At 50.1% G+C, this 17,741-nt stretch overlaps 2 protein-coding genes across 2 annotated transcripts in view; one reads left to right on the forward strand and one right to left on the reverse strand.

Annotated features, from left to right (window-relative positions):
* The first annotated feature begins 541 nt into the window (after positions 1-541).
* Positions 542-9,098, forward strand: NIPA2 (NIPA magnesium transporter 2). Its single transcript, XM_049782702.1, has 6 exons — positions 542-665; positions 3,238-3,447; positions 4,338-4,394; positions 4,986-5,076; positions 7,661-7,821; positions 8,379-9,098. Exons 2-6 carry the CDS (start codon positions 3,309-3,311, stop codon positions 9,014-9,016), a joined length of 1,086 nt encoding a protein of 361 aa, XP_049638659.1. The 5' UTR covers positions 542-665; positions 3,238-3,308; the 3' UTR covers positions 9,017-9,098.
* A 2,043-nt stretch (positions 9,099-11,141) lies between these two features.
* CYFIP1 (cytoplasmic FMR1 interacting protein 1) overlaps positions 11,142-17,741 on the reverse strand; it is a 48,992-nt gene continuing 42,392 nt past the window's right edge. The window contains 5 exon segments of the mRNA XM_049782666.1: positions 11,142-11,957; positions 13,189-13,336; positions 14,492-14,730; positions 16,566-16,660; positions 17,511-17,583. Coding sequence (XP_049638623.1) covers positions 11,793-11,957; positions 13,189-13,336; positions 14,492-14,730; positions 16,566-16,660; positions 17,511-17,583 — 720 coding nt within the window. The 3' untranslated portion in view covers positions 11,142-11,792.

Genomic DNA, 17,741 nt, shown 5'->3' on the forward strand with positions numbered 1-17,741 from the left:
GGGCTCGCTGCTCCCCAGACAGTGCTCGCTGCTCCCTCGACAGTGCTCGCTGCTCCCCAGACAGTGCTCGCTGCTCCCCAATGGTTCCTACCCCGTTGCTCTTTGCTCCAGGCGCTTCCCTTTTCCTTTTCTCCTCCCCTTCTCCTCCCTGCCTCCCTGCCCAGCCCTGCCCTGCCCTGCCCTGCCCTGCCCGGCCTGGCCCTGCCCTGCTGGGCTGGCTCCGCCTTGGCCTGGGCCTTGGCCTCGAGTCTTAGCCAGGTTCCCTTTGCACAACCTCCTTCTTCCCTCCCTCCCTGTTGGGTCGGGTTTTGTGCACCCTTTGCTTTTTATTATTACTATTATTACTAATTATTCTTGTTGTTGTTGTTGTTGTTACTTCTGAGCTGGGAGAGGAAGTGAGTGAGGGTTGAGATGCCCCCCACCCCAGCACCCCAATCCCCACCTCGCAGTGAAAAGCTTTGCCTAGTTCATTTTCCCTCTTGCTCACTTGCACACTTTGTTCCTTCCTTCCAGACCTGAGCTGCTGCTGCTGCTGCTCCTCCTCTGCGGGGCCTAAAACTTAAAGACACGACTGACAGGAGCTGGATGAGAGGACATGAGAACGGATCCCTTCTCTCACTACGTCCACCCTGTATCCCCAAGAGCGACCAGGTCACGCCCAGCGGGTAAGTGTGCGTGTTGTGTCTGGAGTTTGGGTGCTTATTTTTTTTATTTATTTATTTTGTTTGTTTGTTTGTCTTAGAGCCACATCTGCCAACATTTAGGGGTTCCTCTTGGCTCTGCGCTCAGAAATCGCTCCTGGCAGGCTCTGGGGATCCTATGGGATGTCTGGAATCGAACCTGGGTCTGTCCTGAGTCAGACAAATAAATGCCCTGGCCCCTTCATGCTTTTAGTTTGGAATCAGTGACAAAGTTTTGTGTTTGCCCCAAAAGCCCGAGCAAACACGTGTTTTCTGGAAGGGTCTTGTGACCTGAATTCACTGGATTTCCTGGTGGAACAGTAGATGCTTCAGTTGCATCAGTGACCTTAAAAGAGGAATTTAATTTTTTTAGGGCGTGTACATTTGGTGGGTGCTCAGGGCTTCCTCCTGCCTCTGCAGTCAGAAATTGCTCCTGGCAGGCTCCTGGGATCATATGAAATGCCTGGGATCCAACCTGGGCCTGTCTTGAGATGGCCACGCGCAAGGCAAACGCTCTGCTATTGTGCTATCACTCTGGCCCCTTTCTTTCTGCTTTCTAGTTTGGAATCAGTGGCAAAGTTTGTGTTTGCTCTGAAAGCTGGAGCAAATACGTGTTTTCTGGAAGGGTCTTGTGACATGAATTCACTGGATTTCCTAAAAATGCCAGTTTCATCAGTGACCTTAAGAGAGGGATTTAATTTTTGGGTGGGTGCATATTTGGTGGGTGCTCAGGGGTTACTCCTGCTTCTGCACTTAGCAATTACTCCTAGTAGGGCCCTGGGAACCCTGGGGGATGACTGGGATGGAACCCCGCTTGGCAGCCTGCAAAGCAAGTGTCCTGCCTGCTGTACTATGCGCAAGCCTGCTCAAGGACCTGTCATTGTTTTTTTCCCCCTCAAAATTAGCCTGAAGTGATTTCGATGCAGGCAAGATCTTGACCTTATCCTTAGGCACTTGACTTCCCAAGCAGAAGCATTGCTGATAGGCCCAAGAGATAGCACAGCTGTAGGGCATTTGCCTTGCACATGGCCAACCCAGGACAGAGCCTGGTTCGATTCCCTGCATCACATATGGTCTCCCAAGCCTGAGCTATTTCTGAGTGCAGAGCCAGGAGTAACCCCTGAGCACAGCAGGTGTGGCTAACAAAACAAAAGAAACAAAGGAAGCATTGTTCCATGGCTTCAAGCAGGGAGGATTGAATTGTTTGGCTCCAGTAATCTCGTTGTCAAATCTTAGTTATTTGGCCCAGTTATTTAGGCTTTTTCCCCAGAGATATCAGAATGGAAATCCACTTTATTTTATTTTGCTGACTTGCACACAATGATGGGTACAGTAAAGTCAGTAATGAAGGAGAAGTATGTTATAATGGTGAAAGAACACCACTATATCTACTAAGTTCTTTGAATGTGTGTCAAATCGAAACAGGAAGCCAGAGCATCTGGCCCCAGGTTCAGTTCTTATCATCCCCGATGGTTGCTCCAGCCCCAAAATAGTAACAATCCTATGAGTCAGTTTTTAATATTTTTTAATTTTTAATGTGTGTGTGCCGCCTCCAGCAGTATTCAGAGCTTATTCCTGGTTTAGAGGTCACTACTGGTGGACTTGGGATGCTCTGAGGTGCTAGAGATTGAACATGGGTTGGCCTCATGCCACTGTGCTATCTGGTTCATTTCGTCATTTCCTCCACCTCCTCACTCTGCCTATAAAAACCAGCAATTCTTTTTTTCTGAAGTTGATGTTTGAAAATAGTGTTTGAAAAAGGTGTGTCATTTTTTTGTTTTGTTTTTCGGAGCCACACCCAAGAGCACTCAGGAGTTACTTCTGGCACTGCGCTCAGAAATCACTCCTGACTCAGGGGACCATTTGAAATGCCAGGGATTGAACCCCCATCTGTCTGCATCTGTCCTGGGTCAGCCGTGTGCAAGGCAAATGTCCTAACACTGTGCTACCACTTCGGCCCCAGGTGTGATATTTTTCTTTTGTTTTATTTCATCGTTTTGGTTTTTGGGCCATATACAGTAGTGCTCAGGGGTCACTCCTGGCTCTGCACTCAGGAATTATACCTGGCAGTGCTTGGGAACCAGTAGGGATACCGAGAGTCAGCTGCCTTGAAGGTAAACACCTCCCCACTGTACTATGACTTTGGTTCCTGTTTTGTTTTGTTTTGCTTTGTCATAAGTGGCAGAAGTATAACTAGATAGATGCTGAATGTAAAAAGTAAATATGTTGTCTGTAGTCATAATGAAAATTTTCCCTTTAGAGCCAGAGCAGTGGCAGAAGTGGTAGGCCGTTTGCCTTGCACGTGGCTGACTAGGATGGACCGGGATTTGATTCTCCAGCGTCCATTATGGTCCCTTAAGCCAGGAGTGATTTCTGAACACATAGCCAGGAGTATCCCCTGAGTGTCACCGGGTGTGGCCCAAAAACCAAAAAAATTCTCCCTTTCAGTAGAGAAATGCAGTAAACATTTGAATTACATCTTTTAGTCATCCTGCTGAAATGTGTTTTTCCTTTGTGCATTGTCTAGATTTGACAACAGCATCTGTCTGCCTTCCAGCACCGGCCCTTTCCTCGTCTTGTGTTCTGTGATCCATGTGAATCCCAGGAACTGGCCCAGTAACGACCGCAATGAACCAGGGCCGTGGAAAGTATGACTTTTATATCGGTCTGGGGTTGGCAATGAGCTCCAGCATTTTCATTGGAGGGAGTTTCATTCTGAAGAAGAAAGGACTTCTGCGCCTGGCCAGGAAAGGGTCCATGCGAGCAGGTCTGTCGTGCTGAGGGAACATGGGTCCTTCTGTTGTTCCTTTCTACTGGCCACGTAGAGCTATGCGAGTTTTTATTTGGGGGGGGGGCGGTGGTGGGTTGGGTCATACCTGGCAACGCTCAGGGGTTACTCCTGGCTCTATGCTCAGAAATCTATCCTGGTGGGCACAGGGGACCATATGGGATGCTGGAATTTGAACCACCTTCAGTCCTGGGTCAGCTGCGTGCAAGACAAACACCCTAAGACTGTCTTATCTCTCCGGCCAGCTGTCCCATTTTTTTAAGGAAAAGTGCCGAGTTCCCTGCTGGGAGCTGAATTGTTCTGATGTGGGGTGAGGCTAATGCCATATGGAGCAAGGGAGACTCCCATTGGCAGGCGTGGGGGACCATATGGGATGCTGGGGATTGAATCTGGGTCGGCCACGTGCAGTGCAAACACCCTATCACTGTGTCATCACTCCGGCCCCAACCACCTGAACATCCTTTTTATTCTTTTTTGGTGTCTGGGTCACACCAGGTGACGCTCAGGGGTTACTCCTGGCTATGCGCTAAGAAATTGCTCCTGGCTTGGGGGACCCTATGGGACGCCGGGGGATCGAAGCTTGGTCTGTCCTAGGCTAGCGTGGGCAAGGCAGACGCCTTACCGCTTGTGCCACCACTCTGGCCCCACCTGAACATTCTTGACATTATTTCCCACATTGCTTTCTCCAAGTAGTGAGTTCCCTTCTTGCAGCTGTCATGGGACCTTTCTTTGAAGCAGTCCTGATAAAGGACACAGGGAAAGCCGTTGGTGTGGAACCACACTGCGTGTGAGCCTTTGCACTTGCACACATCGACACATTCAACAAGGATTTAGAAACCCTCCAGACAACCATGCCTTTTCATCCACAGGTCAGGGCGGCCATGCATACCTCAAGGAGTGGCTGTGGTGGGCCGGACTGCTGTCAAGTAAGTGTCGAGACAAGCATAGCCCCACATGGGATCATTTGTATATATTCTCCCAGTCACACGCTATAGATTGCTGTTCCCATAGGATAGAGCATTTTGAGCAATGCATTGGAGTTCTCTGCAGGGTTCACACCTTGCAGTGCGCAGGGTGCCTGGGCCAATCAGGCAGTGTCGGTGGTACTTTGACGTGGTGCTGGAGTGCCCATTTGTTCCTAGGAATCTAACTTGGGTCCTTCATTGGTCAGGCCCTTGAGCTGTCTCGAAGGCACCTGCTCATAGATGTTTGATTTTATCCTTGTTCTTATTTGTGGGGGTTGGGGCAGGCCACACCTGGCAGTATTCAGGCACTCTGCTTTGCCTGGTGCCATGCTCAGGTGCTGGGGGAACTATATGCGGCTCTAGGGAGTAAGTCAAGATCGTCACCCCTTATTTTTTTAAAAGGGGAATGGCCTGAGCAGAGCCAGGAGTTTAGCTCTGACTATAAGTCCAGAGTCATTACGAGAAATTCCTGGCTCCATACTCAATAGCCTGTGAAGTTCTGGGCAGGACTCGGACCATTCTGAGCTGTTGCTTTGTTTCCATCTCTTTAAGTGGGAGCAGGCGAGGTGGCCAACTTCGCCGCATATGCCTTTGCACCAGCCACCCTAGTGACACCCTTAGGAGCACTCAGCGTCCTGGTAAGGTAAGGCTTTGTGGGAAGGGATGGGATTGGGGTCTATCCTGTGAGCAGCGCTGGGCCCCACCTGTTTGTGTGTTCCATCTGAGTGGCTCTGGAGGCTGGCCTGTCACCGGGGCTTTAGCTCTAGAACAAGGGTCGGTCCTCAAACTTTTTAAAGAGGGGGCCAGTACACTGTCCCTCAGACCATTGGAGGGTCTGACTATAGTAAAAACAAAACTTACGAACGAATTCTTATGCACACTGCATATATCTTATTTTGCAATGAAGAAACAAAACAGAAACAAATACAATATGTCACCCGCGGGCCATAGTTTGAAGACCACTACTCTAGAACCTAGATAAACTCTAGGTTTTCTCTAGTTTTCTCCAGTTGGTTTTGTTTATTGCTTTTAAAAAGTAATGGTTAGTGATAGGTGGATGTCTATGCTAATGGTTGCATAGGGCAAAGAAACGCCATGTTAATGTCTGGATTTTGCTCCTCTCTCAAAAGAATTGAGTAGTAGGGTTTTTTTCCTCCCCTTTCTTTTCCAAGGTGTAAACAGTAAGATACAGCTTTGAGTAGAAGTTTTACAGCTTAAATGTTGGTCATAGGAAAGCTTTACAAATTCAATGAAATACCTGGGCCGGAGAGATAACATGGAGGGTAAGGCGTTTGCCTTTCATGCAGAAGGTCGGTGGTTCGAATCCCGGCGTCCCATATGGTCCCCTGAGCCTGCCAGGAGCGATTTCTGAGCATAGAGCCAGGAGTAACCCCTGAGCGATGCCAGGTGTGACCCCAAAAACAAAACAAAACAAAAAAAACAAAATTCAATGAATACCTAAGGAGAATATAGTAACCGGTAGGGAAAACTAAAAGTTGAGCATTTGAAGCATTGGTTTAGATAATCTCAGTTAAAGGCAGCTGACCCTGGTTCTACCCCTGACATCCCATAGGGTCCCCCAAGCCTGCCAGGAGTGATTCCTGAGTGCAGAGCCAGTATAAATTTCTTTTTTTTTTTTTAATAATAATATAATTTTTATTTTGATCATAGTGGCTTACATATTGTTGACAATAATATTTTAGGTACATAATTACATAAAATCGGGGATTCCCATCACCGATTTGTCCTCCCTACACCTCCGTTCCCATCCTTCCTCCCATATCCTCCTTCCTCACTCCCAGGGCTGCAAGAATATGTGGTTCCCTCTGTACCTAGCTTACTACTTCGTAGTCTCGGTCTTGGTGCCTCCCTTATTTCCCCCTCTAACTGGAGGCAGGACTAGCTAGTTCAAGTTATGTGGTTTTGTTTGAAGAAGAGAAAAGTAATAAACTGGCGTAAAAGTCTAATGCGCCAAAAATGGGCGGAATCCTTCTAGAGGCTCTCATCATCGGTTTGAGAGACGAAGGAGAAAAAGAAGGTGAAACACCCCAGCAGTACAAAAAGAAGTGTCAAATATTCAGTGAGGACTCCAACAATAACGATAAGCATCACAAAAAAAACATGGTCTTGAGATAAGAAACATGGCAGAGCACATAAAGAAAGAAAAGAAGAAAAATAAGTATAAATGGGAAGAACAACTTCAATAACCACACCAAAACAAAGAAATCGACAAAAAGTAGCTAGGTAAATAAAAATAAAAAAAATAATAATAAAAAAAATAAATTAAAAAAAAAAAAAGCACACATGGGCCCGGAGAGATAGCACAGCGGCATTTGCCTTGCAAGCGGCCGATCTAGGACCAAAGGTGGTTGGTTCGAATCCCAGTGTCCCATGTGGTCCCCCGTGCCTGCCAGGAGCTATTTCTGAGCAGACAGCCAGGAGTAACCCCTGAGCACCACCAGGTGTGACCCAAAAACTTAAAAAAAAAAAAAAAAAAAAAGGGCCTGGAGAGATAGCACAGCAGCATTTGCCTTGCAAGCAGCTGATCCAGGACCAAAGGTGGTTGGTTCGAATCCCGGTGTCCCATATGGTCCCCCGTGCCTGCCAGGAGCTATTTTGAGCAGACAGCCAAGAGTGACCCCTGAGCACCGCCGGGTGTGGCCCAAAAACCAAAAATAATAATAATAATAATAATAATGATAATAATAATAATAAATGATGATAAAAAATAATATATAAAAAATAAAAAATGTTTTGTGCTTTTTGCTTTTTTTTTCCCTCCTGCACTGGCACAGTAAATATTGGGGTCATCGAAAAGGAATTCACTTGGCCTAAGCGTTATGGGGTTTCTCCACCCTTGCAGTATATTGTCATGGGATTAACTACAGACTCCGTTCAGGTTCATTTACTCTCCCGGTGGTGCTTTCGTGGTGTTTGGAAGACTTCTGCTCCGTCAAGGGTGAAGAGCAAGTATAAATTTCTATGAGTCGTAGCTGCTTTTGTAAAGGTCATGTGGATTTTCCGTAGTAAGAAGGTGGTAACAGTAAATATCAGTCAGTCAGTCCCGAGGTGGGTGGTTTTCTAGAAATAACCTTGGCTGGAAAGTAACGGCTTCCTTGGCTCGGTATTTGATGCCAGTTGTTTAAGTTCCGCGCGCTCTCGCTGTTTCAAAAGGAAGAGCTGCTGGCAGTCTCTGTTCACACTTGCTCTCTCCCTCCACGTTTCAGTGCCATCCTCTCTTCCTACTTTCTGAGTGAAAGACTGAATCTCCACGGCAAGATCGGGTGTTTGCTCAGTATCCTGGGGTCCACAGTCATGGTTATTCATGCTCCGAAGGAAGAGGAGATCGAAACCCTGGATGAAATGTCTCGCAAGCTAGGGGATCCAGGTAAGGTCAAAACAACTCTTATTTGGCTTTGTTTATGGTATTTGAGGTGGGGGGGCATATCTGTGTTCAGGGGGCCATATATGATGCTGGGGTCCAAAGCCATGTTGGCTACATGCAGTACCAGGGCTCAAAGTTCTGCATTATTTCTTTGGCCTCCTGTAGCTTGACCTTTATTTTTAAAATTGTCTTCTCGGGGCTGGTGAGAGAGCACAGCAGTAGATAGGGCAGCAGGACGGACAACAGTTCAAGTCCTGGCATCCCAGATGGTCCCCCAAGCCTCCTGGGAGCAATTTCTAAGCGCAGAGCCAGGAGTAACCCCTGAGCGCTGCCAGATGTGGCCCAGAAACAAACAAAATAATTGTCTTTTTTGGGGGGGAGGGCCACATCTGATGATACTTGGGGGTTACTCCTGGCTCTGCACTGGGGCATCAGTCTTGGCGGTGCTGGGGGAGGGGACCCTCTGGCATGCCAGGAATGAAACCCGGGCCAGCATGTGCAAGGCCATCGCCCAGCCTGCTATGCTTTCCGACACCTTTTTCCCCTTGGCCCTTGGCTAGGTTTCGTGGTGTTTGCAACGCTGGTGGTCATCGTGGCCTTGATCCTCATCTTGGTGGTGGGGCCCCGCCACGGACAGAGCAACATCCTGGTCTACATCACCATCTGCTCGGTGATCGGCGCCTTCTCGGTGTCCTGCGTCAAGGGCCTGGGCATCGGCATCAAGGAGCTGCTGGCCGGGCACCCCGTGCTGCGCCACCCGCTGCCCTGGCTGCTGCTGGTAGGCCTGGTGGTGTGCGTCAGCACCCAGATCAACTACCTGAACCGGGCGCTGGACATCTTCAACACTTCCGTCGTGACCCCCATCTACTACGTCTTCTTCACCACCGCGGTGCTCACCTGCTCGGCCATCCTCTTCAAGGAGTGGCAGCGCATGCCCGCCACCGACGTCATCGGGACCCTCAGTGGCTTCCTGACCATCGTCGTGGGCATCTTCCTGCTGCACGCCTTCAAGGACGTCAGCCTGAGCCTCGCCAGCCTGCCCGTGTCTCTGCGCAAGGAGGAGAAGGTGGCCAACGGCGGCAGTCTGGTGGGGTCCTACGAGGCCCTTCGGGACGAGGAAGCCAGTCTGACCTGTGGCCTGGAGCCACACGCAGGCGAGAACGTGTCCCGGCGGAACGGGAACCTGGCCGCTTTCTGAGTCGGCCCCCGTTTTGACCTCAGAGACGATCCTTTATGGAAGGTTGCACGCAATCAGACCAAGAGAGAGATTCCTTTTCGGATCTGGGTTCAAATGACCTCAGCCTACGGCCAACCTCCGCTGTATCACAGCGGAGGGATTTTCTGTCTCCAAAGTCAGGATGTCTTTCTGAAGCTGGGAATCGGAGGGAAAGGCTTTTTGTTTTGTTTTCATCTGGTCTCCCGCTCTGTCAACTCAGATCATTCTCAAAACAATCTTTTTTTGATTTAAGACTTACAGGAAGTGAATGATGGCCCCTCTGTGATTGTCTCAGTTCTGAATGATGTAGTCTTTTCCAAGATGCCTACCTTGGGAAGTGGAGGAAACTGCTAGAAGGGTCAAAGTTGGCCCCTTGGACGCAGAGTCTGTCTTTGGCTCTCTGCAAACCCCTCCCACCCCCACTGAGAGTTTTAGTGTCTCTCTGATCTCTGGGTCCCCACAATCTTGATTCCTCTTTTACATCGGCTCTTGTATTTTCCAATATATTTTCATAATGAGTTCTATTGTCACTTAGATATTCTAACCACTCTGGGAAATAGAAATCTAGGTTCATTTCCAAAATTCAGCTTTATGTTAATAAAAAGATCGACTGAAACCAAAAGGTTTTCTTTTTGAGTCTGAATACTTAGAATATACAAAATGTTGTAGACTTCTATTACACTACATGTGTTGACCCAGTATATATTCGATGGGTCTTTTTTTAAAAATATCCATTAAAAAAAGAGCTTAGGGCCCGGAGAGATAGCACAGTGGTGTTTGCCTTGCAAGCAGCTGATCCAGGACCAAAGGTGGTTGGTTCGAATCCCGGTGTCCCATATGGTCCCCCGTGCCTGCCAGGAGCTATTTTTGAGCAGACAGCCAGGAGGAACTCGTGAGCACCGCCGGGTGTGGCCCAAAAAAAAAAAAAAAAAGAGCTTAAAGGGGCCGGCGCAGTGGCGCTAAAGGTAAGGTGTCTGCCTTGCCAGCACTAGCCTAGGACGGACCGCAGTTCGATCCCCAGGCGTCCCATATGGTCCCCCAAGCCAGGAGCGACTTCTGAGTGCATAGCCAGGAGTAACCCCGAGCATCACCGGTGTGACCCAAAAACAAAACAAAGGAAAAAAAAACGTTTTAAACATGCATAAACTGCTAATTAATGCCTTGAGTCCACTCAGCTACAGATCTCTCTGTGGCCTTCAGATTTTTGACAACTGCGAATTTATTATTTACATTGAGTTAAGCAGGAGACAGAGCCTCATCCCCACTCTAATCCTTTACCTAGACCCACTGTCCCAGCCCTTTGGGTCTCTGCTTGGGGTGGGGAAAGCATGTGTGGTAATGGTCCGAGACCCCATCCCACCCCCACTGTGGACTCAGCAGCCATCAGGCTTCACAAAAAATGGGGGCGGGGAGGTGCTCTTGTCTTCATGGAGAATATCCAAGTTAATCAGAAATTCTTAACATTGCACACAACATTTTCAAATGGATTCGTTCATTTTTTTTTCCTGATTTAATCAAGTCTTAAAATTTGGGAACTAGGCTGGGATAGCACAGCGGTAGGGTGTTTGCCTTGCACGCAATGACCCAGGACAGACTTGGGTTCAATTCCTAGCATCTCCTATGGTCCCCTGAGCCAGCCAAGAGTGATTTCTGAGCGCAGAGCCAGGAGGAACCCCTGGGTACTGCCAGGTGTAACCCAAAAACCAAAAAATAAATTAAAAAATATTGGAACTGATTTTAGAGTTGGCCGTTCGTGTGAAAGCAATTTTGGGTCAATACTTGCAGTGGAAGTTAAGCACAGACGCTACTACAAAATCCTCCAATTTTTCTTAGAATGTTGGTTGTACCTTCACCCCACGTACTATATCTCCAACCCCAGGGAAACGAGTCTGAATCGGGGTGTGTGTGAAATAATCCAAACCAGGCTGAGGGTGAAACACATGGACAAGTCACTCAGCCTATACTGCCCAAGGTCACTCCTTGACAGTCACTCACTATATGACCAGATTCTTTCTAACCGGGTTGCAGCTAACCTAGCTCCGGAGCCGCCTGGAAAAAGCCAAGTGTCCCGCTTCGTGCGCAGATCAGAGGTAACGAGTGAGCAGACGAGATGTCATTAGTTTTATTCTGGAACCTTGAAATCATTCCTCACAGGTGAAACCGCGTAACAAGGGGGATTCCGTCGGAGCAGGGGACCAAGTGTTTGACTCTCTTCTCAAACACGGACTCAGAAAAAAGGGAACAGGGGCTTAGAAAAGCTAGTTCAGAAAAGACTCAGGAAAAAAGTTCATAAGCAAGAGCTAACAAAGGATTTCAGTAAGTTTCCTTCTGACAGGTCCAGAGTTCCAGGACTTGGAATGGCATTAGGGGGGGTCCCCTAACCCCGAAACACTGCTGACCCTTTGCTCAGGGGTGAACGGATATGCTGACTGACCCTTGGCTCAGGGATGAACGGAGGTGCTGCACGTTCAAACAGCTGCATGCTGGGACGTGCTGGGGAAGAGAAAAGAGGGTCTAAGACGGGGAGACCAATAACCGGCAGCCAATTCTCTGTGCGTTACCAAAAGCACATAGGATTTCGGTCTAGAAAAATAAGTCAATTTTATAAAAGTTAAGCTTTGAGATCAAAAAGCACCCCCTTCGGCAGGCACAGAGATACTCGGGGGCGGGGGGAGTCCCTAGGAGTCTCACTACAGTGTGGATAGGAAGGAAAACGTGCCCCTGGGGGCCAGGACCACAGCTGGGGAGAAAGGGGCACTCAGCTGCTGGCCAGGGACTGGTGGATGGGCGGCTGGAAACAGCGTACGTGCTCCACCGGTGTGCTCTCCCCGTCACCCGATTTCAGGTACTTGTCCAAGATGGTGATAATTTCGTCGTTCAGGATCTGGAATTTTCGGATCCTTTCCACCATCTTCTTCAAAGGCTGGAAAGAGGGAAACGGGAGATTTGCTCTTTTCTTTTTGCCTTTTTTTGGGGGAGGGGAGGGGGTCCCCTTCTAGCCTCATCCCTGGCTGGTGGGGCTCAGGGAGTCACTCCTGGCAGGGATTGGAAGATCATGGGTAGTTCCAGGGTTCAAATTGGGAGCAATCACACGCAACTCAAACACTAGAACCCTTTATACTAACTTTCAGCCTCTGAAGTTTAGTAATTTGGTTGGTTTGGTTTGGTTTGTTTTGGGCCCACACCCAGCAGTGGTCAGGACATACTCCTAGCTCTGCACTCAGGAATCACTCCTGACAGGGGCTGGGGGTACTATCTGGGATGCCAAGGATTGAACCCAGGTCAGCTGCTTGCAGAGCAAATGCCCTACCCACTGTGCTATCTCTCGAGCCCCATTCCCCTCTATTCTATTGCTCCAGCCCCGAGCCTGGGTGATGTGCTGGAAGAAAATAGGCATCTTTGGGGGCTGGAATGATAGCACAGCGGTAGGGCATTTGCCTTGCACATGGCTGACCCAGGACAGACCTAAGCTCGATCCCCGGCATCCCATAGGGTCCCCCGAGCCAGGAGTGATTTCTGAGCGCATAGCCTGGAGTAACCCCTGAGCGTCACCGAGTGTGGCCCAAATATATATACACACAAAAATAAATAGGCATCTTTTTAACTTCTTTTGGCTTTTGGACTACATCCAGCGGTGCTCAATGGCTACTCTGAAATCACTGCTCATCAATGTCTTCCAGTGGGTGGTTTTCAGGACCATGCAGTGCTGGGGAAATCCAACTTGGGGCTCGAGCTTTTCAGCTCTCTGGACACAATGAACTGCCTGTCTAAGGTACTATCAAAGGGGCCAGAGCAGGCTGGATGTTTGCCTCTCACATGGCTCAACCGGGTTTAATACCTGTAGAGTTTCCCCCAAGTCTGCCAGTTGTAACCCCTGATGGGTGTAATCCAAAAGCAAGGGAAAAAAAAGATACTATCAGGAAAGTTGCTGACACCCAACATTGTGGGAGGCGAATACACCCCACAAATGTGGCAGAGGCAGAAGACTGTATAGGACCTGAACCCCAATACCAGCGACTCCAGCAGCACAGTGAGACCCAGCCTATTTGGGAACCATCTGAGTGGGTGGTCTCGACCTCTGATCGTAATATGTCTGCCCACCCCCACCCCGTCAACCCACTCCTCCCAGGTCAGGTCGCCCGACGCACACGCACCACGTTTTTGATGATCTCATCCTTGCCATCGTGTTTCTGGACTCTGAGCAGGTGGTAGCAGAAATCCAGCACGGCAAAGCGCCGCTGCTGTCCGAGCAGCACAATGATCATGCAGCCGGCCCAGTGCAAGCCGTCCCCGAAGCATTGCCTGGAATGAGACGGCGGGACAAATCCCTCCTGAGTCCATACGCAGGTGCCATGTCCCCCACCCCAATGTCCACGCCCTGTAGGGTCCCACGCCTTTTGGTATCGTGAGGGGGTTCCTCTAAGGTAGTGTCCCCTGACCTCCTCATTGGGAACCCTGGGCTCTGGAGCTAAGCACAGCTTGTTCTGTTTTGTTTTGGGGCCACGAATCCAGTGGAGCTCAAGGGTTCCTCCTGATTCTGCACTCGGAAATCACTCCTGGCAGGCTCAGGGGACCATATGGATTGCTGATCATTGAACCCAGGTTGGTTTTGAGCAAGATAAATGCTCTACAGCTGTGCTATTGCTCTGGCCCTGCTAAGCACAGCTTGGCATGCAGGCTACAACCGAGGGCCTCCTGAGCATGCCTGGGAGTAGCCCGAGTGGCCCCGAGCTCTGCTTGTCTCCCTAATCTAAGGCTGTTGGACCAGAGCGATAGCACAGAGGGGAGGGCATTGGCCTTGCATGCTGCAGAACCAGGTTCGATCTCCGACATCCCACAGGATCCCCTGACCCACTGCCAGCAGTGATTTCTCAGTGCAGAACCAGGAGTAACTCCTGAGCATTCCTGGGTGTGGCCCCCCAAACCTCCAAAAATGGGGGTGAGCTGAAGAGAGACAGAGAGCAGCAGACAGGGCAAAAACAAACCAAAAAAAACACTGTCCAGGGGGCCAGAGAGATAGCACAGCAACAGAGCATTTGCCTTGCATGCTGCTGAGCCAGGAGGGAACCTGTTTGATTCCCAGCTTTCCATATGGTCCCCTAGCTTGCCAGGTGCGATTTCTGAGTGCGGATCCGGGAGTAACACCTGAGTGCTGCTGGGTGTGGCCCCCAAACCAACCAATCAATAAATAAAGTTAAAAAAAAAACACCAACACCCTCCAGGGCCTGGGTAATAATAGCACAGTGGGGAGGGTCTTTGCTTTGTATGTGGGCTATCCAGGTTTGGACCTAGGCATCCTAGCACTGCTAGGTGTGGCCGCCCCCCAAAAATAAATATCCCTAAGATCAGACCGTGGAAGCTTTATGATGGGCTGCCAACAAGATGAAACCCGTCTGCTTGGGCTGCTGTGGGCATTGGGTGGGGTTAGGGGGCGTTTTCCCGGCTAGGGACACTCACTCGACGGTGAACTCGTGGGTGCCCACGGGGATGCAGTAGACGAACTGCATGGCGCTCCAGAGCCGGTGGAACTCCACGCACTCGTCCACGTGCATGACGCCATTGCTGGGCAGGGGCCCGCGCCAGATGGGGTCGTCCAGGAAGGTGCGGATGCGGGTCAGGATGACCTCGAACATGGACAGGCCACAGCACAGCCGCTCCTTGGTCAGCAGGTCGCCCTCCCGCGCGATGGCGATTTGCTGCAGGAAGGCAGGAAGGCCACGGTCACAATTACGGTTACTATTCTGGGAGGGGGTAGACATAGAACCAACCCTTCTCATCTCATCTCGTAGTACAAGCACCCCGCAGAGTGATTCTGGCCGAGTGCTCAGGGGACCAGGCGGTACTGGGCAGCACCTCACAGGGGTGGTGGTGGGGGACCCTGTGTGTGAAGCCTGAGCCATCTCGGGGCCCCCCACCCTGTCTTACATCTGCCTGGGACTTCTGAAACATGAGAATGTAGGCATTGGCAGTGCTGGAACATGGTGGGGGGCAATGAGCCTTGGGGTAAGAACCAAAAGCAAATGGGACTAATGTGGGAGAAATGCAGTTGAGACAGGGAAGGGAGCACTGTGACCGTGAGAGTTGGAAATGATCCCTCTGGACAAGAACTGGGTGCTGGAAGGAGGGAAAGGGATGTGCAGGGTAGCCCTTTAGTGACAGTACTGCAAATCGGGGGGTGGGGTCTAGAATGGAGAGAGGGAGAAGAGGAGGGAGAGAAGGAAGGGGAAGGAGGAAGAAGTAAAGGAAGAGGGAGGAGAAGGAGGAGTAAGATGGGGAAGAGGGAGGAAGATAGGGAAGAGGGAAAAAGGGGGAAGAGAAGGAGGAGGGAGAGGAAAAGAAGGAAAAGGAAGAGGGGGAGGGGTGGAAGGGGAGAAAGGAAGATGGGGTAGAGGGGGAAGGAGGAGCAAGAGGAAAAGGAAGAGAAGGAAAAAAGAGGAAAAGGAAGAGGAGGAAGAGGAGGAAGAGGAGGAAAAGGAGGAGGAGGGAGAGGAAAAGAAGGAAAAGGAAGAGGGGAGGGGAAGAAGGGGAGAAAGGAAGATGGGGAAGGAGGAGCAAGAGGAAAAGGAAGGAGGAAAAAGAGGAGGGAGAGGAAAAGGAAGAGGAAGAGGAGGAAAAGGAGGAGGGGGAGAGGAAAAGGAAGAGGAGGAAAAGGAGGAGGGAGAGGAAAAGGAAGAGAGGGAGAGGAAAAGGAAGAGGGGAAGAAGGGAGGGAAAGAGGAGGAAGAGAGGAGGAGGAGGAGGAGGAATCTGCCAAGGGGCAGGCTGGAGGTGGGACAATGGGAGAGAAACTGGGGACACTGGTGGCAGGAAACGAACCTGTTGAAGGGTTTGTGCTGGAAACTACAATCAAAACCCCTCCATCAACAACTCTGCATTTCATGGGATTTAATAACCAAACACACAAGGTTTGTGGGTCTCACTCCTGCACTGGGGAGACCACACAGAACTGAATCTTCTTCAACCAAGAAGCTCACTACGTATTAGGGGCTCAACTTTTCCTAACTGTCTCTGCCTCTGGAGTGCCTCCCAGTATCTTGAGACACTCTTAGGCTGCCATAACTTGGGGGTGCCCAGGGACTTGAAACAGGTACAGCTGGAGATGCCACCAACACCTCATAGTTAACAGCGCAGCCTCATACCCAATCCTCTGAACAGAACACAGAGCGCCCCAGGAAGCGCCTGGGTACTGACCAAGGCTCCTCCAAGCATGGGGTGGCCCTCTTCCATGGGCTAGCATGGCCTCCTGCATGCCCTGTGTTCTGAGGCACTGAGCACTGGCCTGTATCTGGTGCATTTAATTTTATCATAGCCCCATGCAGCTGGGAAGACAGCTCGAAGGCCGAGCATAGACTCTTCATGAGGAAGCCCCGGATTCAATACAGCACCACCAGGAGGGGGACCCAGCTCCCCAAACAGAAAAGCCTGCAAAGAGGGTCTAACCAACCCAACTTTATTCCCTGGCTCCTGCCCTCAGCACTCCTGGTGGGCCCCTCTGCAGCCTGTACCCCGCCGGCCAGCAGCCCGAGCGGTACCTGTGGGGTCCCCAGCCTCTCGATGAGAGGGACAAGGTGCAGGGGGGCATACTTGGACTCCAGCCTCTTCATCTTGGCATCTAGTCTCTCTCCCTCTGTGGAAGAAGAGATATTTCACATGCTGTTACTGATGTTTCATGTGCAGAATGGCAACAGGAAGCTCAAATATTCTCCACAGGGATTCTCTTGGAAGTTTTCATTTCATTTCATTTTATTCTTGGTTTGTTTGTTTGTTTATTTATTGGTGTTTGTGTCACATCCAGCAGTACCAGGGGTTACTCCTGGCTCTGTACTCAGAAATCGTTCCTGGCAGGCACCAGGGACCATACCGGATTCTGGGATTCAAACCACTGTCCATCCTAGATCGGTTGTGTGCAATGCAAACGCCTTAACGCTGTGCTATCTCTCTGGTCCCTTTCATTTTATTTTATTTATTTATTTAGGTTTTGGGGCCACACTCGGAGGTGCTCAGGGGTTACTCCTGGCTCTGCACACAGAAATCACCCCTGGCAAGCTTGGGGGACCATAACGATGCCGGGGATCAAACTGCATGCAAGGCAAGCACCCTACTATTATGCTATTGTTCTGTCCCAGAAGTTTTCATTTTGGGGGAAGCCACCACACCTAGCAGTGCCCATGGCTTATGTCTGGCAATGCTCAGGGAATCTATGGGACGCTGGGGACCAAAGCCAGGTTGATCACATGCAAGGCAATTCCTGCTGTGCTATCGCTCTGGCTCCGAGAACTTGGTTCACCTGCTCTGACCTGGCCACTAAGCTTGTACTCTGGGAATCTATGGAAAGTTCTGGACTGAAGTAACACATGCCTTCCACGACCCCTGCCATAGCATTCCCCAAACTCAGGGTCTTTCCCAAAAGGTTTATTTTTTTTTTTGCACATCCATGGAACCGGTTTACACACATCCTACCAAGGGCACCCACTCACCTTTCACGTGGACCCGAGGCAGAATGTTCTGGAAAGGGGCAGCATGTAGCAGGTCACACACTTCCTCCAGCGACTGCAAGAGAGGAAAGGAAGCATCAGGGACGCATCTCTAATGCAGCCTCCAGCTGTGTGGCCTGGAGACTTGAGACTGAAAACAACAAATAATCTGTCTGCCATGTGGGGAACATATGATCTGAGCAGCTCCTTCTGATGGAACTTTCCAGAACAAGG

This window comes from Suncus etruscus, chromosome 11 (assembly GCF_024139225.1).
Source record: "Suncus etruscus isolate mSunEtr1 chromosome 11, mSunEtr1.pri.cur, whole genome shotgun sequence".
Taxonomy (NCBI): Eukaryota; Metazoa; Chordata; class Mammalia; order Eulipotyphla; family Soricidae; genus Suncus; species Suncus etruscus.